Source organism: Lynx canadensis, chromosome C2 (assembly GCF_007474595.2).
Source record: "Lynx canadensis isolate LIC74 chromosome C2, mLynCan4.pri.v2, whole genome shotgun sequence".
Taxonomy (NCBI): domain Eukaryota; kingdom Metazoa; phylum Chordata; class Mammalia; order Carnivora; family Felidae; genus Lynx; species Lynx canadensis.
In genome coordinates this window covers 24,724,849-24,752,581 of record NC_044311.2, presented here as the reverse complement: position 1 = coordinate 24,752,581, position 27,733 = coordinate 24,724,849, and the positions used below count along the sequence as shown (strand labels likewise).

The 27,733-nt window shown below is 41.5% G+C and overlaps 1 protein-coding gene across 1 annotated transcript in view; it reads left to right on the top strand.

The window, feature by feature from the left end:
• Nucleotides 1-2,006: 2,006 nt before the first annotated feature.
• PLCL2 (phospholipase C like 2) overlaps nucleotides 2,007-27,733 on the top strand; it is a 188,945-nt gene continuing 163,218 nt past the window's right edge. The window contains 3 exon segments of the mRNA XM_030329280.1: nucleotides 2,007-2,035; nucleotides 2,037-2,260; nucleotides 2,263-2,369. Of these exon segments, the coding sequence (XP_030185140.1) occupies nucleotides 2,022-2,035; nucleotides 2,037-2,260; nucleotides 2,263-2,369 (345 nt within the window). The 5' untranslated portion in view covers nucleotides 2,007-2,021.

Sequence of the window (27,733 nt, the reverse complement as noted above, 5' to 3'; positions counted from 1 at the left end):
CCCCAAGAATAACATGAAGGTATTTGAAGCTGCTTCAGAGGCAAGGGCGGGTATGTATACCTATGGAAAGCCCAGTTTCCTCAGAGGCTACTTGGCAGTTAGTTTGCTATAACATCCAGCTTATAAAAGCAAAGACTTTAAGTTCGCCGCCCCCCCCACCCCCACCCTCGCCCTCAGCCGACTATCCTTCGGGCCCTGCGGGAAGAGCATTCTCTGAAAAGGAACACAGTTGCACAAGAGCTGGGGTTCTGGAGAAGCTCTGGAGGCTGAAGCCAGGGAACCTGGGACAGGGAGGTGGGTGGGGCCAGGCTGGGTGGGGCCTCGGGTACCACCCTGAGGAGTTTGAGCCCCATCTTTGCTCGAGGATGGAGATCCAGGGGAGATATTTGGGCTGGGGAACGGCAAGATCAGGATTTTTAGGCAGGTCACTCTACCTGAAGCATTAGGGAAGGGAAAGAAGGGGCAAGAACCAGAGAGAAGAGGGCCTGGCTGTTCTGATCCAAGTAGGATGCTGCTCCAAAAGATGAGCCTGACCTAAGGCGGGGGCCCGCAGCAGGCTGGACCTGGCGGCGGGATCAGGAAGGACACTGGGAGGGAGGCACGACGGTGATAAATCCCTGTAGGGCGACTCAGAGAGCACAGTACAGGCTCTGCCGAGGTCCTTTACTCTTCACCTCTCGCCGCCCACCCCCGCCCGCGCCCCAGCATCCTTGCAACCAGTTGAATCAATTCACAGTTCAGGAGCCTGGGGAACGGAATTGGTTTCTGTATGTGAAACAGGTCTGCCCCTCTGGGGAAGCCCAGAGGGGTACGTCCGGAGGGCCTTTTCCAGGCTGGGCAGGAGGGGAACGAGTCCGGCGCGCGGATCGGGGCTCGAGGGGGTGCAGAGGCCGAGCCCCCGAGCCCCAGACCTTCTCTCCCGGCCCCAGACCTCCGCGGTCGTTGCCCTCGGGCGCCGGGCGGGTGATTGGCAGTTGCCGCAGCTCTAGGGGGACCCGGGTATCCAGGACCCGTGGCCGCCGCCGGTTGCCGTCCGCTCGCTCGGCGGCGAGGTTTCCGCGGCCCCATGACCTGGCCTGGGCTGGAGCAGCCGCGACGGGCGGCGACCCCGAGCTGGAGCCCGGCGGCTCGCGGTGGGTCGGGGGCAGCCGGGGAAGGTCCCGAGGCCTACGGTGGGCAGCGCCGAGCCTGGAGGAGACGGCCGCGGGCGGAGGCGGGGGGTCTGGACTGCCCCCCCAGGAGCTGCCCGGGCCGCACCGCCACTCAGGCCCGGCCGCCCCTGCCCGCCGTGCGCTTCCTCTTGGAGCCGCAGGCCTCAGCGGGGACTCTGGGGGGCCGCGGCGGGGCCCGGCACGCGACGGCCTCTGGGGAGTTGGGTCTGGGGAGACCGGGCTTCATCCCCCGCTCGCCCATCCGCGAGACCCTCGGTAGGCGCCTCCGCGAGGCCAGAGATCAGCTCTCCCTGCCGCTTCCCCTCTTCCTGAGCCCCATGTCCCCCGGCCCGGGGCTGTCGACCCTGGTTCCCGCTGATGGCTCTCCCCCCTGGCGTGGGGTTTGCCCTTAGCCTCTGCGGAGAGCGCCCCTCCCCTTGGTCCGCCGCCGCGTTACTCGGGTGGGTGCCCCGTGGCCCGGTGGGCGCCCGGCCCGCGCAGGTTATTTTGGCGCCCGCGGCGGCGCGTGTGCCGGGGCGTGTTTTCCTTCCCAGGTACTGGGAGCCGGGGCCCCGCCACCGCCGCCGCCGCCGGAGCTGACTTGTGTCTCTCTCTTCTCTCCCCTGCAGGAATCTTCCGATAATTCTGCCGCCACGACTTGAACCGTGCGCGAGGCGAGCTCGAAACAAACATCACATCTAAATTAAAAAAAAAAAAAAAAAAAAAAAAAAAAAAAAAAGCGGAAGAAGCGGCCGAGGAGGCGGCGGCGGGAGGAGGAGAGGAGGAGGGGCCGCGCGCGGCGGCCCGAGGCGGCGGCGGGGACGCGGGGACGCGGGGACGCGGCTTTGTGCTGGCGGGTCGTGGGCGCCCATGGCGGAGTGCGGCCGGGGGGCGCGCCGGCGGGGCCCTGCCCACCTCCCCGGGCCCGGCCCTCGGCGCCAAGGGCGCCCTGAAAGCTGGAGCCGGAGAAGGCGGCGGCGGCGGCGCAGCAGCGCGGCGGCGGCGGGGAGGTCGCCTCGGCCACGGGCGGGCGCGCTATGACAGCGGCGGGGTTTCCAACGGAGACTGCAGCCTCGGCGTGTCCGGGGACGAAGCCCGAGCCAGCCCTGCCAGGGACCCCGTGGCGCCGCGCTCGCCCCGACCCCCAGCCCGGCCGCCTGCCCCCTCCCCCGGGAGAGCAAACCCGGCGGCCTGCCCCGCCGGAGCAGCATCATCAAGGTAGGTGAGAGAAGGGCGCACATCGCCCACCCCCAGCCGTTCTCGGGGTCAGTTTCCCAAGAGAGAGTGGTGGTGGAAGGAGGGGGTTATACGAGGAGTCCCCTGCCTACGGGAACCACTGGTGCATGGGTGCTTGGGGTGCTTGAACAGGGATTGGATGCACACAGCATTTGGAAAGAATGGAGAGGTGATCCTTAATGTGCAGGGGGAGCTGTGCTCAGACATTCCCAGTTGAACTTGGGGCTGTCACCTTTTCCAGGACTGGCCTGGAATTATGGCCTGTACCTGGTTGGGCAGGACATTCTCTTCTGTGGTAGCCTTGACTGGTAACAGACTGCTTGTAACGTGTCTATTGTATGTTAAATACAGTGGTTATGTGAAAACATTTTCTTAAAAATCCCAGGGGGTGAACAAGCTTATTTAATAGGATTCTTCTGATCTGTATCTAGTTGCCTCTTGCAAATGGTTACACTTGGAGGGTGCAAAATCTCTGGTCCCTCACTCACACGGAGAAATGGAGTAGGTTTTCTAAACACAAATGAAGATTTCCGCTTTCTTAGGCTCAAAAGCACTGAGACATTACAGTTCTGCACAATTTAATCTTTTCCTTGCTGCAGTAGGCAGGCCTCCAGTTCTGTGGAAGTTCTTTTGAGCAGTTTGCTTGGTTTTGGTATCTTTTGCATAGTGATACTTAGCAGCAGAAAGTCAGCAATTGTTTTGTGCATTTCAAACTTAAGAAGTAATATTAGGAACTCCTGAGTTTGTGGTGGTTTCATTCTAATACTACATTTTGGTCTGCCGTGTAAAAATATTTCTCGTGACCTGAAGTGAAAAAAATAGTTGATGAGCTAAGAAGAGCAGAGCCTTAGGCAAGAGTAGCTCATTCTGCTTAAGTTCAGAGCAAATAGGAAAACATTGCTTTCTGAAAATCAAGGGGTTACCAGGACAATGAGCAGCAAAGCACATTGACAGGGCTGCACCCACCCTTCCTGTGGCTGATAACCCATGGGAGAGAGGGCAAAACAGGCCACAGTAAAGAGAATTGGCACTGGTGGTATTTGAAATTTAATTGGACCTGCAGAAATCTTCCTAAGTACTCTGTAGTGTCTGGTGGTGTTATCAGCTTCTGCAGTAATCTAGTGAAATATACCACCTTCCTACCCTCTGTAACAGGCAGTTGTGAAACTGCTTTTCGCTTTGTCATCTGTTTGTACAGTTTATGTCTGGGCAAGGGCACAAGTGAAGGGCTTAAAGATCAAGTGTGTTAACTACCTGCAGTAGGCATTGAGAATTTAAGGAAAGTAACATATTTTTGCTGCATACTTGGCTTTTAAAATGTGACTTACATTTTCTTTTGCTGTGTAGCTTCTGTTTCCATGGAAGTTGCTTTCAACTATGCATGATCATCAATCCTATGAACAGAGTTATGTGTCAACTCTGTTTTTATTGGTTGCCAGATATTTGTAGTGATATTGCATTGCGGTTTTAATGAAATTTGAGGTGAAATTCCAGAGAAGATACCAACCTACTTAATTTTAATTCTTATTTAATTTGTTGGAGAGCCTGTTTTTGTACTTTAAAAAGAAAAATCAAGCTTTATTGGTGTCCATAGTGGGATTCACAGTGTAACTTATTTAAAACAGCTATTTTAATTTTATATTCAGAATAGGAAGAAGGATGATTTGCCAATATTTCTGATATGTGGAATTGAGAACTTGTCGGTAGATATCATTTCTTCATTGAAGATTCTAGAAGCACATGGGGAAATCATTAATTATTCAGCAATCACTGGTTTTTGAGTTTTGAAACTTTGAAAGATATCTTTGTCATTTTTCTTTTTTCTAATGAAGGCAATTGGTTTCTTGTTCAGAGTTGTGTCCCTGGATACATATTGCCAGGAACATATTAGGGATTCAATAGATTGCTTCCTGAATGAATGGAGGAATGATAAGAAAGTACATGTTTTCTCTAAGTTCTGTTAATTTCTGTAATTGGTGGTTTGGTGTTTACTAGTCTCATATCTTGTTCATTTACTTACACCTCCTAAGATGACTTGATTTACTCCTTTTTCTTTCCTCTTTGTCAATGTACATTTTCTTTTTTTTTTTCTTTTTTTTTTTTATTTTTTTTTCCACGTTTATTTATTTTTGGGACAGAGAGAGACAGAGCATGAACGGGGGAGGGGCAGAGAGAGAGGGAGACACAGAATCGGAAACAGGCTCCAGGCTCTGAGCCATCAGCCCAGGGCCCGACGCGGGGCTCGAACTCACAGACCGTGAGATCGTGACCTGGCTGAAGTCGGACGCTTAACCGACTGCGCCACCCAGGCGCCCCAATGTACATTTTCTTAAACACACTTTGAAACTATGGAAATAGTGTTGAAAGTTGATCAAGCCTGGGTTATAGGAAAGCGGTATGCTATATTTAAGTCGGTAACTACTTGGTATATTTCCCTTTGAATTGGTGCCTTAAAGGATCAAGATTTTAGAAACTTAGTGTGGTATTTTCTGCAGACATAACAGTATCAAGACAATATTCTAATATTGTCTAATATTCTTTAACATAAAATTTCAAAAATATTTGCAATGAATAGTGCACAGACATTTTTGTCATATGAATGACAGAAATTATTTCACCTTTGTTAAAAAACAGTAGAAAAACTTAGTAGAAGCTCATGTCAAAAAGCAATAGCGACACCTCTTCATTAGTTTCCTTATGTTCTTTTTGAATATAAGGGATGAGTTCAGTCAGGTGATGAAAAGATTGGGGCAGGAGTAGATGGGTAAGCAAGGTGATAATCGGGGACTTGAGGTCATGGCAGGGAGTTGCTGGCTGAGGCACAGAGGCCAGTATTTATGGGGTTGCTTTAGTTGAAACGTTGGGCTTGTGAGCTATACCTTTTTCCTAGCTTTCATCTTCATTACCCTCTTGACATTCCTCTTGTATGGGGATCCCCAAGTCAGAGGGGGAAATGACAGCCTGGATGTGATAAGCAGTGGGCACAGAAAGGGTATTATTGCTGAGATGCAGGACATATGCAGAGATACACTGTGGGCTGACCAGAATTATAGTTCTCATTTAAAATCACTTCTTTGGAACTCCATCTGTTTTGTAAATATGGTGTTGAGTAAAAAATTGTTGTAAAACTACATTTTCTGCCAAAATAGATGCACAGATCTATACTAAAAGCTCCTTGGTTATGGCTACAGTGCTGATGAAGACTCAGAGTGAGCAGCCTTATGGAATCTTTTACAAATACATTGAGAAGAGAAATAATCATGGAACTCATCACCAGACTTCTCTACTTTTCCTTAGTTTAGTGGAAATAATACACTTTTTAGATTATTTACAAAGGCCCATTACCAAATTTTTAGGGAAGGAGCCATTATGTTTGTCATCTTCAGTAATCTAGTAAACGAAAACATCACTTTCATTTTCTCTTTCCATATTTCATTTCATCACACCATTCAGTACAATCCACGCCTTCTTTTGAAACAGCTAATTTGGTCAGTTGTTTAGGCGACATCTATTTTTTACAAATACCTCAATCCTTTAACTCAAAGACTTGGTCTAAAAATGTGAAGTAGCATTTAGGCCTTAGATTTCTTTTTCATTTTAGCAAGAAATGAAGTTAAAGTGCCCATTAGTTTAGATGGCTTATTTTAATTAAAACCAATTGAATATTATAGTTGGTATATATAATTGAATATTATAATTGAATATTAAAAAGATGATATAATTTGCATAAAGTAAAATTCACTCTTGTTGGCGTCCAGTTCTATGAGATTGACAAAACACACATTCATCTAACCACTACCACAATAAAAAATTCCATTGCCCTCCAAAAATTCTCCTGGTCCCTTTGTGTCTTCCCCCCTTCCCGTGCCTGGGCTGTGGCAACCACTGATCTTGGGTACGTTTTAGTAAGTAGGAAATATAGCCATTGCATGATTTTGGTAGCTAAAAGTAATAATAGCACGTGCTACTTATTAAACACTATGTGCAAACACGTGGAAATACTTAATATAATTCTGTGACATGGTCCTGCCTCTGCCCGGAGGCTGAAGAAAACCCAGAGTTCAGAGAGGTTAAACCACTTGCCTAATGTGCCAGAGCTGGTTTACCCCATTTTGGTATGGCTGCACTCTCTGCTCCCCAGATTACACTGACAGTTTTAAAATTTTCTGTATAATTAAGGTAGCACTGGTGTTTGGAATGCTGGCTTCAATTTTTCCCTCTAAATGTAGGGGATATTGGAGGGAACCAAAAGACTATTCCTGCTGGCAGAAGTTGAGGGATAATATAGCCAGACAGCTGTAGTTACCAGTTGTGGCTGCTTGGATCAGAGCCTCCACCTTCTTTGGGACAGTGGTTGATCTTGTCCAAGGTAGCAGCTCATAGTTTCTTAGTATCATTATGTCATTATCACAGTATCATCATGTGTAGGGGAACCTTTTTCCTGCCTTTATACCAACATGTATATTCCTGTGTCTTGATGCTGAGCACCCCAAGGTGGGGAAGAAGCAGACGTTCGCATTTATTATATATATATATGTTTAAACAAAATTAAAAAAATGTACATATGGATATTATATTGGCCTATGGTTTAAATAAACTAGACTTTTGCAGGCAAAAGCCAGGCTGTATTTATCAGTTCTGCAAGGATAACAGGTACTCAATAACCGTTTCTTGAATTGGATCTTAAAAATATCTGCATTTGGCTTTAGATTTTTCGGGTTTTTAGATTTTTTGGGTTTTGTTTGTTTGTTTGTTTCTTTGCTTTCAGTGGAGGGAAGGGAGAGACAACTGCATGCCTAGCAACTTATGGCATGTCATAAATATTAAACAAACAGTAACTGGATCATAAAGTGAGTTTGTCTGAATAGATAGGCAGACTGGATCATTTAAGTCAGAAAAATGTAATGTCCAATCAGCCACTCTGCACTTCACTTTGTACTAATGCATTTTGGGCCACACAGGATAACTGTTGAAAGGCCAGGGCGTGGCTGCTTGTCTCAGCCCACTCAAAGAGCTTTTGTCACAATTCAGAGTTCGCTTTTCAGGAGTAATCAGAGGGTATTAATTTTCATGCCCCCAAAATTACTTGCCCCCTTTCTTGTTTTCCAGCCTCTCCTCCAAACAGTTGTTTGGTCTGTGTTGTTGTTGTTGTTGTTTTCCTTCACCAAATCCAAATAGTCAACTGACAGGAAATTGTTTATTTTATTTTTTTAATTGCTGATCTTGGTCACTCAAGTCATTTTCTTAGAATGCTGTCTCCCAGAATCTGTTCAGTTCCTTTTATAGTTCTGTGTCTTCTGCAAGGGTGCTAAACTATTCTTTTTTTTCTTTTTTAAATACTTAAGTTACCGATTCCTCATTATTCAACAAACAGGGCAGTGTTATCTACAGCCTAAATGCAGACATAAATGAAGTATGAACATTCATATTTTCTCCCCAGACTTTATTTTATACATAGATATTCAAGAATAGATGCTCTATTTCTTATTAATACGAAGTTCTGGCTGTCATCTACGAGACCTCTAGATTAGTTTGGTTACCTTTTTTATTTTATATCAATGGGATTCTGTAGTGCAAGGGATATTCAGATTATTTTACCAGTTTACCAGAAACTGTGTCTTTGCAAGCTGCCTGACCAGCTTTTTTCTACTGATAATTGTGGTGGATCTAGAGGGTTGTGCTGGGCATAAGAGTACTTGGTTGTGCTCAAACAAATCCAAGCCACCAGGGAAGTTTCAGGAGTACCTATTGTTCTTTATGTCAGAATAATTGCATAGCTTTAGAGTGCTCAAAGCATATATTAATCACACTGAGCTTTCGTGACAATTATGTGAGTGGTCCAGCTGCTGGCAGGACACTTGGCAACTGCCTAGTTCCAAGTAGTAGAGAAGGGCAGGTGGCTAGGCACTGCTGGCCAGCAGTTCTTGGTCACTACTTGGCAGGGGCAGTTAGGTAAACCGTGTTCTAGCTGATATTCTCAGCTGGGCTGCACTCGGGTCACGTGCTGCACGTCTGGGTTATTCAGGAGGCAGAATAGTGGCGAGAAAAATAGAGGGTGTGGAGTGAGCTGCTTGGATCGGACTCTGGCTCCCTTGCTTCCTTTCTGTGTGGCCTTGGGCAAGATATTTAAGTCAACCTCATAGTGTTGGGGTGAAGATGAATGAGATGATGTGTGTGGAAATACTCAGAGCAGAGTATGGTGCCTAAGAAGCACTCCATAAACAGTACCTACTATGTTTTGTTTTTGTGATTTTTAGTTTCTCTTACTTGGAGTTTATCCTGAGATGAGCAAACTCACTTAGCTCCATTTGAGTTGGAGATTTGCCATGCCCGTTTGGGGAGTCTTGTCTTTTGAAATATGCAGAATGTACCCAGGGAAGTTTCTCAGACATATTCTAAAGTTGCTTTCAAAAACGATTTGTTTTGGTGCCTTTCTAAGTCAGGTGCCTCAGTACAACTGTGCGCGCACCTCAGTCGCCCCAGCTAAGTGATCAGACGGTACTGAACACATCACTTTCATTGAGCCAAGCACCCATACGTCTTGATTTGCCCAGGACAGTCCAGATTTACACCTTTTGTCCTGACAAAATTATTAAGAGTGCCTCCTTTCCCTCTCAGGCATCCCGGTTAGGATGATAAATAATGTGGTCACCCTACGGATCTGCTACTGATCACAAGGCCCCTGTGACTGCTCTCCATGCCCAACTTAGCCTTTAGATTTACACCTCTCTTTTCTCAGCCCCTGTGCCTCCCTTCTCTCTGTCATCTTCAAGGTCTTCCTCAGATAATCACTTCTTGCAATGAATTGTTCCTTTCTCTGCTTTCCAGCCACCACTCTGTATCTCTATACAGCCCTGTTTCTTTCTGCCTCTCAGGTAACTTGATCTTACTCACCAAGAGGTTGCGAAGACACCTAGTTTAATGTCTATGGGAAGCATGTTTTTAAGCATATACTTGTTGAATAAATGTGTGAGTGGATGAATAAATAGACATGGATGATGTAACTTACCTTAGGGGTTCAAAGAAGATATTATTTAGACTTCAACTGTTTTTTCTTAATTGAGGTAACATTGGTATAAACCTTATATTAGTGCCAGGGTGTACATCATAATAGTTCGATGTCTGCATGCAACTACAAAGTGATCATCACAATAAGTCTCGTTGCCAGTCACCGCTATACAGTGGGTCCCCTTCACCCGTGTCGCCCCCTCCCCCTAAGCCTGTTCCCTTCTTTTTTTTTTTTTAATAATTTTTTCATGTTTATTTATTTTTGAGAGAGAGAGAAAGAGCGTAAGCAGGGGAGGGGCAGAGAGAGAGGGAGACACAGAATCCGAAGCAGGCTCCAGGATCCGAGCTGTCAGCACAGTGCCCGATGTGGGGCTTGAACTCAAGAGCTGTGAGATCATGACCTGAGCCAAAGCTGGATGCTTAACCGACTGAGCCACCCAGGTGCCCCAAGCCTGTTCCCTTCTGATAGCCACCAGTCTGTTCTCCATATCTGGAAGCTTTGTTTTGTAATGTTTGTTCTTTTGCTTTTTGAATTCCACATATAAGTGAAATTCTCTAGTAGTCATTTGTCTTTCTCTGACTTATTTCATTTAATAATAAATAATAAATGATTTATATAAATTTATTATATATGTTTATTATATATTTATATATAAATTTATATATAAAAATATATAAAATATATACATAAATAAATATATAAGTTTATGTATATTATATACTTATATATAAGTTATATATAAATAAATAATAAATAAGCATAATTCAAGGTCAGTTCATGTTGTCACAAATGGCAAGATTTCATTCTTTTTATGGATGCATAGTGTTCCATTGTATAAACAGCATCTTCTTTATCCATTCATCCATCAGTGGACATTTAGTTGTTTCCAGATCTTGGCTATTCTAAGTGATGCTGCATTGAACATAGGAGTACATATATCTTTTCAAGTTAGTGTTTTTGTTTTCTTTGGATAAATGCCCAGAAGTAGGATTACTGAATCATATGGTAGTTCTGTTTTTAATTTTTTTTGAGGAACCTCCATATTCTTTTCCATAAGGCTGCACCAATTTATATTCCCACCAACAGTGTACAAGGGTTCCCTTTTCTCCGCGTCCTCTACAGCACCTGTTATTTCTTATCTTTTTGATGATAGCCATTCTAACAGGTATGAGGTCCTGTCTCATTGTGGTTTTGATTTACATTTTCCTGATAACTAGTGATATTGAACATCTTTTCATGTGTCTGTTGGCCATCTGTATGTCTTCTTTGGAAAAATGTCTATTTAATCTTCTGCCCATTTTTTATTTGGACTGTTTTGTTGTTGGTGTTTTTTCCTATTGATTATATAAGGGTTTTAAAAAATGTATTTAAGATATTAACCCCTGGGGCGCCTGGGTGGCTCAGTCGGTTAAGCATCTGGCTTCGGCTCATGTCATGGTCTTGCGGTCCGTGAGTTCGAGCTCCGCGTCAGGCTCTGTGCTGACAGCTTGGAACCTGGAGCCTGCTTCAGATTCTGTTTCCCTCTCTCTGCCCCTCCCCCACTCATTATCTATCTCTCTCTGTCTCTCAAAAATAAAAACTAAATGTTAAAAAATATTTTAAAAAAAGATACTGACACCTTATCAGATCTATCATTTGGAAATATTTTCTACTATTCACTAGGTTGCCTTTTCCTTTTGTTGATGCTTTCCTTCACTGTGTACAAGCATTTGAGTTTGATGTAGTCCCATTTGTTTATTTTTGTTTTTGTTGCCTTTGCTTTTGGAGTCAGATAAAAAAATTAACACCAATACCAGTGTCACAGAGCATATTGCCTATGTTTTCTTCTAGGAGTTTTATGCTTTCAGGTCTTAATTGAAGTCTTTAGTCCATTTTGGGTGTAATTTTTGTGTATGGTATAAGATAGTGGCCTAGTTTCATTCTTCTGCATGTGGCTGTCCACTTTTCCCAACACCATTTATTGAAAAGACTGTCCTTTCCCCGTTGTATATTCTTGACTCCTTTTACATGTACTAATTGACCATATAAGTGTGGCTTTATTTCTGGGCTCTATATTCTGTTCTTTTGATCTGTGTGTTTGTTTTTGTGCCAGTACCATACTCTTTTGATTATTATAGCTTTATAGTATAGTTTGAAATCAGGGAGTGTGATACCTCTAGCTTTGTTCTTTCTCAAGTTTGCCTTGGCCATTTGGGGTCTCTTGTGGTTTCATACAGATTTTAGAATTACTTGTTCTAGTTCTGTGAAAAATGCCATTGCAATTTTGATAGTGATAACATTAAATCTGTAGAATGCTTTGGGTAGTATGGACATTTTTGTAAAAATTTTTTAGTTTTTTAAAAATTTTATTTATATTGAGAGAGAGAGTGAGCGAGCATGAATGGGAGAGGGGCAGAGAAAGGGAGAGAGAGAGAGAATCGCAAGCAGGCTCCTTGCTGTCAATGCAGAGCCCAATGTGGAGCTCAGTCTCACAAACCGTGAGATCATGACCTCAGCAGAAATCAAGAGTCTGACGCTTAACTGACTGAGCTGCCCAGGCATCCTGGGTAGTATAGACATTTTAATAATATTAATTCTTCCAATCCATGAGCATAGAGTATTTTTCCATTTATTTGTGTCTTTCAATTTCTTTCTTCAGTGTCTTATAGTTTTCAGTGTACAGTATTTTCACTTTCTTGGTTAAGTTTATTTTTAGGTGTTTTATTCTTTTTGATGCAATTGTAAATGGGATTTTTAAAAAAATATATCTTTTCTGGTACTTCATTATTAGTATATAGAAATTTAATGGATTTCTGTATATTGATTTTGTATCCTGCAACTTTACTGAATTCATTTATTCTAACAAATTTTCAGTGAAGTCTTCATGTCATCTGCACATAGTGACAGTTATAATTTGGATACTCTTTCTTTCTTTTTCTTGTCTACTTGCTCTGACTAGAATTTTCAATACTGTATTGAATAGAAGTGGCAAGAGTGGGTTCCTGATCTTAGCAGAAAAGCTTAGCAGAAAAAACGTTGAGGATGAGTTTAGCTGTGGGTTTGTCATAAATAGCCTTTATCATGTTGAGGTATACATTACATCTATACCAACTTGAGTTGTTTTTTTTTTTTTTTCATAAATGGATGTTGAATTTTGTCAAATACTTTTTCTGCATTTATTAAGATGATCATATAATTTTTCTCCTTCATTTTTTAAATGTGGAGTATCATGTTGATTGATTTGTGGCTGTTGAATTATCCTTGCATCCTGGAATAAATCTCACTTGATGATGGTGTATAATACTTTTAATATATTCTTGAATTTGGTTTGCTAATATTTTGTTGAGCATTTTTGTCTCTCTGTTCATCGGGGATATTGGCCTGTAATTTCCTTGTGGTGCTCGTTAGGTTTTGGTATCAGGGTAATGCTGGTCTCATAAAATGAGTTTGGAAGCATTGGTCTATTCAGATTTTCTATTTCTTCATGATTCAATCTTGAAAGATTGACTGTTTCTAGGAATTTATCCATATCTCCCAGAGTTGTCAACAGTTCAACAATTTGTTGGTGTGTAATTATTCATAATAGTCTCTTATGGTGCTTTGTATTTCTACAGTATCTGTCGTAACTACTTTTTCATTTCTCTTGTTCACTCATTAATTAATTCATTCATATTTTTAGAGAGAGAGTGCAAGCAGGGGAGAGGGAAACAGGGAGAGAGAGAATCTTAAGCAGGCTCCATGCTCATCACAAGGCCGACATGGGGCTTGATGTCATGACCCTGGGATCACGATTTGAGCTGAAACCGAGAGTCAGACGCTTAGCCAACTGAGCTACCCATATACTCCTTTTTCATTTCTGATTTATTTGAGTCTTTTGTATTTTTTCTTTGTGATTCTGGCTAAAGATTTGTCAATTTTGTTTATCTTTTCAAAGAACCACCTCTTAGTTTCATTGATAATTTCTAATTTTTTTTTTTTTTTTTGGTTTCTATTTCATTTATTTCTGCTCTGATCTTTATTATTTCCTTCCTTCTACTAACTTTAGGCTTCATTTTGTTCTTCTTTTTCTAGTTCCTTTGGTGTAAAGTTGGATTATTTATTTGAGATTTTTCATGTTTCTTGAGGTAGGCCTGTATCACTATCAACTTCCCTCTTAGAACTATTTTTTGCTGCATCCCATAGATTTTTGGATTATTGTATTTTCATTTTCGTTTGTCTTAAGGTTTCTTTTGATTTCTCCTTTGATTTCTTTGTTGACTCATTGGTTGTTCAAAGCATGCTGTTTAATCTCTATATATTTATGATTTTTTCAGTCTTTTCCTTGTAATTGATTTCTAGTTTCATATAATTGTGGTCAGAGAAGATGCTTGCTGTGATTTCAGTCTTCTAAAATTTATTGTGATGTTTTGTGGCCTAACACATGATCTATCATGGGGAATATTCCATGTAAACTTGAAAAGAATGTGTATCCTGCTGCTTTTGGATGGAATGTTTTGCATGTATCAATTAATACATCTCTATATCCATCTGGTCTATCCATCTAAAATCTATTATCCATCTGGTCTAAAGTGTTGTGTAAGGCCAGTGTCTCCTTATTGATTTTCTGTCTGGATGATCTATCCATTGATGTAAATGGTATATTAAAGTCCTATTATTGTATTGTACTATTATTATTATTATTGTATTGCTGTCAATTTCTCCCTTTAGTTCTGTTAATATTTGCTTTATATATTTGGGTGCTTCTATTTTGTGTGCATTAATATTTACAAATCCTTTTGTTGCGTTGGTACATTTATCATTATGTAATGCACCCCTACTTTTTTTTGTCTTTTATGCTACTCTTTGTTTAAAAGTCTATTTTATCTGATATAAGTATAGCTGCATCAGTTTTCTTTTTTTCATTTATGTGGAAGATCTTTTTCTATCTATTTTTGGTGTGTGTGTTCTTAGATCTGAACTAAGTTTCTTATAGGCAACATATGGATGAATCTTTTTTTTTAAATCCATTCTGCCACTCTGTCTTTTGATAGGAGAATTTAGTCCATTTACATTTGAAGTAATTCTTAATAGGTATGTACTAATTGCCATTGCATTATTGTTTTCTGGCTGTTTTTGAGATCCTGTCTGTTTCTTTCTTCTTTTGTTCTCTTCCTGTGTGGTTTGATGCCTTTCCTTAGTGTTATGTTTAGATTGCTTTCTCATTATCTTTTACCTATCTAGTATAGAATCTTGCTTTGTGATTACCATGAGGTTCACTTATAACAGCCTATAAAGCAATCTATTTTAAATTGATGGCAACTTAAATTTTAACACATTCTAAACTCTACATTTTTTACTCTGGCTTCCCATGTTTTATGTTTTTGATGCCATATTTTATATCTTTTTATTTTGTGTTTCCCTTAACTAATTATAGTTAATTTTACTACTTTTGTCTTTTAACCTTCATTCTAGCTTTGTAAGTGACTAATCTACTTTTTTTTTTTAATATTTATTTTTGAGATAGAGTGTGTGTGAGCAGGGAGGGGTGCAGGGGCGGTGTGTGTGTGTGTGGGGGAACAGAGGATCCTAAGTGGGCTCTTCACTGACAGTGGCAAGCCCAGTGTGGGGCTTGAACTCATGTACTGTGAGATCATGACCTGAGCTGGAGTCAGACTCTCAACCAACTGAGCTGCCCAGGTGCCCCATTAATCCACTACTTTTACTATATATTTTTACCTGTGAAATTTTTACTTTTTTTTCTTGTTATTAGTTGTTGACTTTTCATGTTAAACAAGTCACTTTAACATTTCTTTTAAGGCCAGTTTAGTGGTGATGAACTCCTTTAGCTTTTGCTTATCTAGGAAATTCTTTATTTTCCCTTCAATTCTGAATGATGATCTTGCTGGTAGAATATTCTTGGCTGGAAGTTTTTTTCTTTTAGCATTTTGAATATGTCATGTCACTTGCTTCTAGCCTGAAAAGTTTCTGTTGAAAATCAGCAGATAGTCTTATGGAGATTCCATTGTATCTAAAAGTTGCTTTTCTCTTGCTGCTTTTAAGATTCTCTCTTTATCTTTTGCTTTTGACATTTTAATTATATTTCTTGGTGTGAATGTCTTTGGGTTTATCTTATTCAGAACTCTCTGTGTTTTCTGAATCTGGATTTCTCTTTCCTTCCTCAGGTTAGGGAAGTTTTCAACCTTTATTTTTTCAAATAAGTTTTCTGCCTTGTTCTCTCTTCTCCTCTGACCCCTATAATGTAATTTTATTCTGCTTGATGTTATTCCATTGATCCCTTAAGCTATCTTTACTTTTTAGAATTATTTTTTTCTTTCTGTGGCTTTGTTTCGGTGAGGTCCATGACCCTGTTTTCCAGGTTGCTGATTCATTCTTCTGCTTCATCTAGTCTGCTGTTAAACTCCTCTTGTGTATTTTTTCAGTTCAGTTATTGCATTCTTCAGCTCTGTGACTTTTGTTTGGTACTTTCTTGTATTTTTTTTATTTCTTTGTTGAAGTTTTCATTGTATTCATTCTTCTGAATTTGGTGACAATCTTTATGGCCATTGCTTTGAACTCTTCATCAGGCAGTGGGAGAGTTCCGAGGGTGCAGCTCAGGTGTGGCTTTAGTGATATTGGGGAAGAGTACTTGTGGCAGGGCATGCTGGCAGCTTTAGAGATATAGGAGAAGAGCATTGGGATGGGGCATACTGGCAGCTTTAGCAAGACTGTATCCGTGCACACCCACCTGAGCTAGCAAGGTAGAGGGAGAGTGCAATAATGGTGCTCACCAGTGCCTGTGTCCCTAAAGAACCCCACCTGGTTCCTGCCCCTCTGGCAGATGTTTTATGACTAGAAAATGAATCTCCTTCATGTATTATCCAGTTACCTTGCAAACTACTGCCTTTGTGCTGATCCTAGGATGAACAAATCCATACATAAGCCACTCAAGATGAGTATCTCAGATTCCCATATACCCCTTGGATCCTTTGGACAAGCCCTGCTTATTTTCAAAGCTAGACATTTTGGGGGGCTCATCTTTCTGGTGCAGGTCCCAAGGTTTGGTGTGCCTGATGTGGGGAATGATGCTCGTACTCTTTAGGGAAAGTCTCTGGACCTGTGAGATTCACCACCCCTCCACCCCCTGCCCCATTGTGGTTTGCTATGCTAGGGGTGGAGTTTTGGGCAAGACTCTGTCTTTCTGTATCTTCTACCCATCTTGATGTGGTTCTTTTATCCCTTTTTGTGGAGGGGTTTGTTCAGCTAAGTTTTCAGTTATTTTTCAGCAGGAATTATTCCATATATAGCTGTAGATTTGGTGTAAGTGGAAGAGGTAGGTTCAGAATCTTCCTAGCTGCCATCTTGGACCTCCTCCAACTCCAGTTAGTTTTGATAGAATATAAAACTCAGTGGACTGTGTACTTCAAAGAAGAAATTTATTTCACATACATGATTTTGGAAACAATCAAATGGAAGGAAATACCTTCATTTAATTTAGATCCAGAAATTTGGTTGGTTCAACAATTGTTCTGCAAGATGTTACTATAAATGATCTGTCCCTTTTGTGTCCCTGAAATCAGAGTAAACCTTTGAAAATTTCTTTTGATTTATGTTCTGCTATCAAACTTGAAACAGCATGGCAAGAGAGCTTACTTTTTGTTAAAGCATTTAATCTCTTTTCTGGTATTTGGTTTCTTTAGGTGATATTTATAGTTTCTGCTTAATTTCAGCTTGTTTTTAAGGACCTGAATTACTTTTTATTGTCATTAATATTGGATTATCAAAAAACATTCATTGGGAGTGCTGCAGAATTAATAGTAAAAAAGAAAATACATAAAGAATATGGAATACTAATAGGCAGACTTGTGGAAGTAGGATCTTTAATCCCTCAGCATATTTTGCATACAGTGTTAGAAATTCTACCTTTTGTTGCAACTCAAGGATTGGGTATAGAAGGGATCCTAAGAAGTGCTTTGTACGCATCATCTCATGCAAGTCTTCCCACAGCCTGCAAGGAGACTTTATCATTTCCTTTTAACAGACAAGGAAACTCATTCCTCAAGGTTTGGGAATTTCAAAGCAAGGTCACAGAAATTGTAAGAGGCAAAGACCACATGAGACCAGGTTTAATTGACTTGAAAGCCCACACTTTGAACTACTTGTCACCCACTTTCTACTTTATCTTCTGAAATGTATCTTTGACTTTTTCCTTTTTTCTCCTGTTTGCCTAAGGCATTCTGACTCCTTGATCATGGCAGTTTCTACCAGTCCTAAAATAGCTGAGTGATTTTTAGGAAATTTTGGCCTTTTGTGGCTGAATCTTGGGATGAAGCCAACATGTGCCTAATCAACAAAAGCCATAGTGATAGTCCTGTCCACCATGCTGTAGATTTCTGTCTCATCCACAAAGTCAGGATTTTGTCCTTTTCCTCTCTGCTCTCCTTTGATGGATTTGAAAACTTCTTGGGGAAGTCATTTTCCTTTGTTGTTTCTTTTTTAACAAAATGCTGATTTACAGTTATTCACTCTTTAGGGTACTGGAAGGTAAAGCAGATAGTAATTAGTAACAATTTGTTTTTAGGTGAGCTTCTTCTAATAGTGTCTATCCCTATTATTGTTTTGGAATTGTCAAATAATTATGAAATTATAGAATGCATTAATACATTACTAGGAAATCGGTGTTCAGGTATTTTCATGGAGCAGGCTAAATATACTGATTTGTAAATATTAATAGCCCGAAACCAAGCAGCTGGATTTAAAAGTAATTAATAATGTAGATTCATGGGATATTTAGAACGGAAAGAGATTATGTAAAATTCTTTTGTAGTTAGAGATACACAAGGCCGTACTGATTAGTACATTTAGCTCCTGGCTATGGTTGAGTTCATTTATTTGCATATTAGCATAACACAATTGGAAAAAAAAATTGTTATGTAATACTGCAGTATATGAGTATTAATAGAACAAGATGTGGTCTTCCAAGCACTACTTTTGAGAATTTGTTTTTTGCTATAGATAGCTGCATGTGTACTCATGCTATACTTGTGTATGCATATACTCTGAAGACTCTGTTTATAAATAGTAACGATTAAGAGCAAATCAAATAATGTAGTGGTAGGTTGACTCGAGTCCTGTCTTGTGAGAGACTGACGGGTAGCAGGTGTTGCTCTCTAAATTGAAAATGCCCAGGAAGGGGTGGGCTCTTTTTTTATGAGGATTGCTGATGAAGCCTCTATTGCTCTTGACCAATTAGTGTGGCCACAGAGGGATAAGTGACCTCATTTGCAGTTACCATTAGAATCACAAGCCATATGACTCTCTCCATATGGTTTCCTATCTTTTATTTTTCATCTTCCTTCTGAGCTCTGATATCCTGTGGGCATAGTAGATGTGATTTTTCAAATAGTTAATATGGTTTAATGTTTATTATTGAAGGAAATGCAGTGATTAACTGAGATTTTTACTTCTACCAATCTGTGCTAATAGTCCATATAAATATCTAAAGAATTATTCAGATGTTTCATATTGGAACTAATAGAATTCCTGATATAATGCCAGTTTTAAGGATGTGTTTATCTTTGGAGTTTTTGATGGTTTGTTGAAAGAGATCTGTTCAAGGCTTTCTCTAAACATATCTCCGTAAATTTTTTATATATTAAGAAAATTTTTAAAGTAGAATCGCTGTGACATAGGATATGTATGTTTAGCTTTAGTAGATATTATTATGTGATTTTTCACCCACCAGGTTCTGGTTGCTCTAAATGCTTTCTTAACACTTAGTATGGTTATATAATAGTACCTTACTGTGGCTTTTAGGTTGCATTTCCCTGATAATTAATGATGTTGAAACCCTTTCATATGTTTTCTTCATCATATGGATATTCTCCTTTGTTACATGCCCATTTAAAAAATTGGGCTTTTCTCTTTTAAAACATTGTAGGACTTCTTTACATTTTCTGGATATATCTTTTGTATGATATGTATATTTAAAATGTTTTCTAGTATGTGAGTTGTATTTTCCCTGTCTTAAAGGGTGTCTTTTTATTGAATACAATTCTTAATTTTAGTGAATCCAATTTATCAGTATTTTCCTTTATGGTTATTATTTTTGTGTCATGTTTAAGAAACCTTTACTTAGCTTAAGACCATGTAGGTATTCATTTATTTAATGTCTAGAACCTTTATTTTCACAGCTACATCTACAATATATCTGGAATTTATTTTTCTGTATGGTGGGAGATAGGGGTCAAGATTTTCTTTCCATATAAATATCCATTTAATTAATTCAGCACCATTTATTTGAAAATATCATTTCCAGGGGCACCTGGGTGGCTCAGTTGGTTGAGTGTCCAACTTCAGCTCAGGTCATGATCTCATGGTTCATGGGTTCGAGCCCCACATCGGGCTCTGTGCTGACAGCTCAGAGCCTGCAGCCTGTTTCAGATTCTGTCTCTAGCTCTTTCTGCCCCTCCCCCCACTTATGCTCTGTCTCTAAAATAAATAAACATTAAAAAAAATTAAAAAAGAAAATATCATTTCCCCTCACTGCATTGCATTGGCCCTTTGTCATAAATCAAGAGACTGTGTATGTGAGAGTCTGTTTCTGGAGTCTATTTTGTTATATTGGTTTATTTGCCTATCCTTCTGTTCATACCACACTGTCTTTCTTACTAGTTATATAGCAAGGTATATACCCAAATGTACTAGATTGAAAGATATGTACAAGAATGCTTATATAGCAGCATTAACTGTAACAGCCCCAAACTCAAAATGCCCATCTTGTAAAATAGCATATCATATAATGGAATACTATAAAGAAAAAAAAAACAGAAAGAAAGAACAAAATGAACAGATAACTGCTACATGTGCCACGCCAGTGTCTCAAGCATAATGTTCAGGGAAAGACACCAGAGGTAAAGCAATACATGTCGTATGATTCCATTTATATAAGTGCAAAAACAGGCAGACTAATTTGTGATGATAAAAATCAGAATAGTGGTTACATTTGAGGCTAATGACTGGGAGGTGGAACCAATAATAATTTTGGTGCTGGGTGACAGTAATTTTTGGCTGCTGGATCTGGGGATGCTTTTGAGAGTGGGCATGTCGTAAGAATCCATTGAATTGTATACACTCATGATATTTCTGGGGGTACATCATACTTCAATAAAGAAGTTGATTTGAACAAGTCCATTGTGAAAATTAATCACAGTCAGGTGCTTTATTGGCTACTCCACTCTGCAGTAGGTGACAGACAGTGCCTTTCACAGTGTGCTGCTGTCTGTTGATCAATACGTGAAATGTCTTTTAGCTGCAGTGGAACGTTTGTGCTGTGGTAGGACCCGGTGGAGTCCTGAGCTGAGTGATGGCACAGAGCGCAGGTAGAGGGAGGTGCAGCCTGCTGGAGTAATGTGAAGACCACTTCCTCATGGACTGTATCGAGGGCACATAAGTCATGGGACCTGGGTGGGAAGGTGACTCTGTGGCGAAGGGCGTCCTGGTCACTGTAGTCAGTTTTACGCTACTGTGATTGCTGGGGATATGCATGACCTGTTGGTATCGTGTTGAGCATCTTAATCTGTTCAGGTGCGCTCAGAAGGTTTAATATTCGAAAGTGTGCCACTCATACAAAACTTTGAGAACCACTCATTTGTGGAGCACCTGTTCTCTGCATGACAGTTTTCTAGAGTGGGTTTTTTGGTCTCAAAAGCAGTTAGCAAACAGAAACCAGTTATCCAGGTCTTTAAGACAAAAGTGAGAGTTGTTTGATTACCTCTGAATGCCCAGACTCCCAGACGGTCAGCATACGGTTTTAGCTCTACTGAACACTTACCTTGTCCCATCTGACAATTCTTTCTGGTGGGGAAAACACCAAATCTTTAGATGGGTCATTTTAGGACACCAGAATTAAATCTGATCTCTAGCACTAATAATGTGTAGATCTACTCAAGTCCAATTAAATTAGACTTTTGGGGGGTTTCCTAAAGTGCCCTGGGAAATTTTAAGGTATAGCTAGGGTTAAGAACGGCTCTGAAGGCTTTCTCCTATATTAGGTCTTCACTGCATTTAGCTCTGTTACATATGAGAGAACAGGCAGCTCCAGGATTACACAGTGACAGGCTAGTGGTGATCCTGTGGTTGGTGGGGGACAGGGGTAGGGCAAAACCTTCAGCTATCTCACAGGAGCTTTCCTCTAAGGAGTTGAGCTGCCCTTTTTCTGAGGGGATACAAAATACCGAAGAAGGGGAAAAACTCCTTAGTCAAATCTGGAGAGACAGATTTTCAAGTACAAAAATGATGGTCTACACTGTACTCATGATTGTACCATAAGAATGTATTTTTGATCCAAGTAAAGGAGTATGTTGTGTCAGTTCCCCCGAAAGGCCTGGGCTGGTTATTCGGAGCCTTGATCTGCCTGGATTAATCATTACTGTGCAGCACTGCTTCCTCATCCATCTCTTGGCTCTCTTCTATCCCTCATAAGACAAAGGACATCGGCGCACCTATGACATTCTGCCTGTGGAGGGAGAACCTCCCCGCTGGGAATATTTTTTAGGAAGAATTAATTGGACTGAGACATGAGCACTATTTCTAGAGATTGGTGATTGTACATTTCAGATTTTGCTGAAAGGAGTCTTTGCATTTCCTTTAACCACCTCATCTTGTGTTTAGGTGGCAATGTGGTAAAAATCCTTTTTACTCACGGAAGATTATAAATCGACACTTGTGAGACAGGTATCTATTTGTACGTGTAATTTACGCTGGGGGGAAGAGGACCGATCCAGTGACGCTTCAGCACCCCCCATTGTGGCGGGCTGACATTCTGGGCTGGTATGTCATGACCTTTGTGTGAACGTCTACTTTCTGAATGCTGTGGCATTTTTCTCACCACACAGCCCCATGCGGTCAAGAAGAATGGCCGTTGAACTCCCAGAGCATCTGTAAAATATATTTTATTGGCTGCAAAGCGGTAACATGAAAATATCCAGTGTCCCATAGTTATGGCCTTGAGTACCCACCAAGTAACTTTACTCCTTAGCTTGGTTGCTCTGTTAGCACATCATCACCATTCACATATTCTTTCAGGTCAGGTTTTTTTCTCTTCCACATTGGCATGGGTGGATCTTCCGGCAGAGGAGCTTGTGTCTGCTCCTCCTGGGCAGGCGCTGCAGAAGAGGTCTGGTATGAGGGCCGAGTCTCTGGGGACTCCAGTCTCTGGAGGCGGGAGGAGTACCCACAGTCTGGCGGCAGAAGAGTGTTATGGTGCCTCCTGATCACGATGAGGGCCCGCTTATTAACACATACAATTTGAGGGAGCAGTTTAATTTACTTTATAAATGGGAAGAACAGTAGAAATGAACTTTAACATTCTTTGGGGGGAAAGCCTATAATCTTTTTGTGAACATTTGGTACTCTGTAATATTTACCAAGCAAAGAATCTGTAAGGAAAAAATTCTTTCCTACAGCATAATTAGCCAGATCTTCTTACCCATCTTTGTTAGGGAAGAAAGTGTTGTTGAAGAATATTTTTAAATAGTTAAATAGCCCCTTTGTCCCAAAGAATAGCTGCCATTGATGAACGCTATCCTGAGGGGCCTGGAAACAAGACAGTAAAACAGAGTGGGAGAAGCAGGGCATATGGGCCTCTGCTGGGCTCCTTACTTCAAAGTAGATGAAAAGTGTCCTTTCTGGGGCAGTGCCCTGACCCCCTGCATTTATCCTGCTGTCCTCATTGTTACCAGATAGCAAGGCAAAAAAGAGGAGATGGCTTAGAAGATGCCACCCAATAACAGGGTGTGAGAAAGCTCCTGTCCCCAGAGAGAATTCGGCAGCTCCTGGGCCCACTATTCCTCGGAACACCAGGGGCCCCTGGATCCATTAATCATGCTCCAAAAGAGCACTTTCAGCCTGCTCCACACCAGGCTATAGCTAGGAAGAGATGTCATTGCACAGCAAGTTGGAGGAGATCTCTTGTGGCTAGAGATGCCACCCAACTATGTGAGGGTAGGAATGGGGGTGGGGTGGGTGCTGGAAACAGTATCTCGGCGGGCCCTTAATCTACTGGTGGCACACAGTGGTGTGCCAGGGACACTTGGGCACATTTATCAGGAGGCTGTGTTTTAAAGGTGATGGGGAGGAGAACAGAGGTGTAAGAAAAGGTACGGTCAGCTCTGGGGTGCTCTGCCTCTATTGTTGTCAATGGGATGCCCTCCATAAACAGCTCCAGGAGCTAATTCACGTGAGTGGTCAATTGAAGCTTGGCCCCAAGACATGTCATGGAGCTGTGGCCCCTGCACAAATGACAACAGTAGACAGGTTAGCCTGGCTTGTGGATGTGAGAACTGGACAAGAGGGAGCATCTTGAGAGTGAGAGGAACAGTCAAGCAACTACATTTGCAAGAAGGCTAATTTCATATGTAGAGAGGACAGCTAATCTAGCCTTAGGCTCTTCTGCTGTCTAAATAGAGCGGTCCCCTGGGGTTAGGTTTAAAACCAACAAGAGAAGAGCCTCAAGTAGGTTGGGAGGCTGGATTCCCCTAGTTTCCCTGGAGAGGCTCAAATGCGAGATGCGGACTCCAGCCCCAGCAGTCAGGAAGCTGGCCTTAGAGACCAGGGGCTGCCGGTCCAGAGTTAAGGGCTCTGATTTAGGGTCTGTGCCCCTGTGTCATTGAAAGGACTCTGCTTTCTCCTCTGTTTACCGTAAGAAATACGAGACTTCTTGCCTGCTAGATTTCTTACATGTCTTTTGGTCACCTGGGTAAAAGTACTTGTTGCATGACTGATGTGGTAAGTAAAACCTGTATAGATCTGGGGAGAATCTGTTATCTGAATGATTCAGTTTCTGCCATTTTGCCGTCGATTTGATTCTCCACGTGAGAAAGGTCCATGCTGTTCCTGTAAGTTTGTTCATAAATCCATTAAACTACTTGCTCTCCTCCCCTCAAAAACCCCAGCAAAACCTCTATCCTATTTTAAAGGTCATATTGTAATTTTTCCCCTTCTCTTATCGTCCGTAACTTAAAATGTTGTTTTCAATACTCCCTGTTCCACCTTATTTGAATATCATGTTTTGGTTTCATATTTTTAATTTCGCTCACTCTTTGACTTTGGTTTGCTTACTGTTTTAAATGGAAACACTGAACGCCAGGCCTGTGTATTCTCCCTAGTCCATCCTTGTTATTATTTCTCAGCTCTGTGAGCTGGTGGGCTGGCAGGATCATTTTAGTCACCACCAGGAGAGTGACCTTGAAGTCTTCATCTCAGTTTCAAAAGGGTCTGTGTAGTAGGTAGCAGTGACTGTGATACTAAAGAAAATCACCTTCGTATTACTGTGGATGATGGTAAAAATTCAGAGAGAAAAATTCAGGCATTCTCTTAAGGCAGTAGTAACTTAAATACAGTTATTTCTGTGTTTTTAGTATTTTTTAGTGGACTTGAAAAGATGATACTTTCATTAGCAAAATTACAAATTACACTTTATTTTTTCCTCATAGAGAGTATCCAATTGAAGACAGAGGATCTGAACTTTGTATCTATCTTATATTTTGACTTCTAAGAAAATCAGTGAAACTCTTTATATCATCGTATTTTCTATAAATTGAAATATAGCTACATGTTGGTTGATCTGCTCATTTCATCAGTATAATTACCTGATGTTTTGAAATAAGTTTAAAACCCCTAAAGCAAGATGTTTTAAAAACATAAAATGATGGTTTAAAAAAAAAAAAAAACCTTCATAAACCAAAGGAAAAAAAAATCTGGGCAAATTCATTTGTATGTTAATAACACCTCATATTTGCATAGTTCTTTAATCTCTAGGAGGCACATTTAACATCAGCTCAGTTTCCTTTCGCAACTATCTTGTGCGGTAGACATCATTTGGTGGCCCCTATCTTACAGGCGAAATGTGGGGGCTCATGTGTACAAAGTCACATGCAGTCGCACAGAACGTTAGCAAGGCTGACCGTGGGCCCCAGAACCCCTGGCCTGCTGTCCGGCCCTCCTTTCACTCTCTTTCCATGCCGCAAGTACCTTCACACAGTTTACTCACATAAATCAGGAAGGTGGCACTTAATTCCTCACCCACTTAACTAACAAGAGACAAAAATAGAAACCCAGTATCATCAGCAACTAATCTTGGGACAGCACCTATTTGAAGTGCTGAGCTGTATGGCTGATTGAGAAACCAGAACTTTTTTTCTGTTGTGAGGGCTCAGAAGTTCAGTGCCTTGAACATTTGTCTCTGGTCCACTGTTACTTAGAAAAATTAACTGCTTCACTGCTTCTTCTGATAAGGCAGAGCATCTGTGTGTCCTTGAAGTTAAAAAAAATCACCGTTTTGCACTAAATTTATTTAGCAGGTTGGAGCTATTTGTCATTCCAAGAGAGCAACAGTATCACACCAGGCCATTCTGGAGGCCACCTGTTGCTTTCAAAAGCTACGTGGAAGGTGTGGCTCCCGGGTGGCTGGAGACCCTTCAGAGTGTGGGGGCTGAGTTGTGCCAACTGTGCTGGGGCAGTACCATTCCCACGGTCATGTGACCCAGGGTGGAGCTGGTGACTATGAAGGTCACAGACTGTCCTTCTCAGAGGGAAAGACTCCACTCTCTGGGCCAAGTCTGCATCCCTGACTCTCGGTGGGCAGTGCCCACACAAGTGGACAGTTGTTGGCAGGGAAATCTGAGGATGTCCATCCTGTCACCTCCCCACCAGCATCCTTAGCATATGGTCTCATCTCCTGCTTCTCAGAGAAACCCCTGAGCCTTTGCCTTAAGAGCTGTTCACCAGTCTTCCCTCTGTTATGGTCGGGGGCTGCCTGCCTGCCTTCCCAGCTGTCCCTGTGCCCCAGCTCCCATTCTCTCCCTCCTGTGCTTGTGTCTCCTCGGTCAGCATGCATACATGCTCACGTTCTTAAACAAGGAACGTAGCAGTAACTTTCCCTCCTCACTCTTCAGTTCTCTCTTCAGCTGGGTCTTGCAAAAGTGTCTGTGATCTGCTCTGTGTCCTTTTCTTGCATTTATTCCTCCACCATCTGCCACCGGTGAAGGTTATCAGGACTCACCATGCCACACTGTTACTAGCCCTGCTTCCCTTATCTCAGGCCTCATCCCGGACAACTTTTCCACAGCCGTAGCTGCAGTTAACTAGGCATTCACTGATGAGTCTCCAATTGATGTCTGGAGTCAGATTTGCCCTGGAAGCCCCAGATATATCTGTCTGTTCAGCTCACCCAGCGCACTTCACTGCAGTGTGTTCAGATCTCGACTTCCTTTTCTTATCCCGCTCCCACCCTCCTCCCTGGTCCTTGTGTGGAGCTATTTAGTGTGGCAAATGGTACCATCATCCATCCACCTTTCTTTATGGTCAAAGAATCAGTCTGGATTAAAGAGTATTTTTTTAAAAAGGGATTGGAAAGCTTAAATTATAGCAAGCTCTTCTCTCACAAGAAAAATGCTTGCATTTTCCTTTTTGTTTTTTTTTTAAAGAAATGATCAGTTCTAATACATGTTACTATTAAAATTTAAGTAAGTGCATGATTTCTGTGGCAAGAACATGGGCTGAATTGAACTAAAATGATCTAACTGATAAGTATAACTTTGTAATTTGCATTCTAAAATGGCTTGGTTGAAATTGGACAACTGATCTAGGTACTTATCTGCCTCTACCCTCAACCCCCATTAAATTTTGAGAGTCTCTTCCTACTTGCCATGAATTGATTTACTTAAAGTTACAAAGCAAAATTTAAGTTGTATCTGGCTCAGAACCATTTGTTTCTAATAGGAAAGGTGTTATAAGTTAGGAATGGGCATATCTGTGAGCCAGGGAGGGACAGTTTTTAAACATTTTGAAACAGGGTATCCATATGTAGAATTTATTTTCTTTTAAGGTTTCAGTTTAGAGTCTAATCATCTTTAGACTGGAGCACCAATTCTTATTCTGGGACTCGTGATTTGCAATTCTTTCCCATTGATTTCTTCCTTTTTTTTTTTTAGGTTTTTAAAAATGTTTACTTACTTTTGAGAGAGAGTGACTGGGGCAGAGGCAGAGAGAGAGGGAGACTGAGAATCCCAAGCAGGCTCTGTTCTGTTAGCACAGAGTCCCAATGCGGAACTTGATCTCACAAACTGTGAGATCATGACCTGAACTGAAATCAAGAGTCAGACGTTCAACCGACTGAGCCACCCAGGCACTCCCCCACTTTTTTAAAGATTTTTTTTCCCCATTGATTTCTTTCCTGATGCTTTCAAATTAGTTTCTGTGAAGATTTTTGTGTGTATGTGTTCCAAGATATTACTAAGACTTTGCTGCAGGTGAGTACCAGTGGGATAGAATGATGCTATGTATGGTCTGGAAGTCGCCACTGGAGTGACTCTCACGTTAC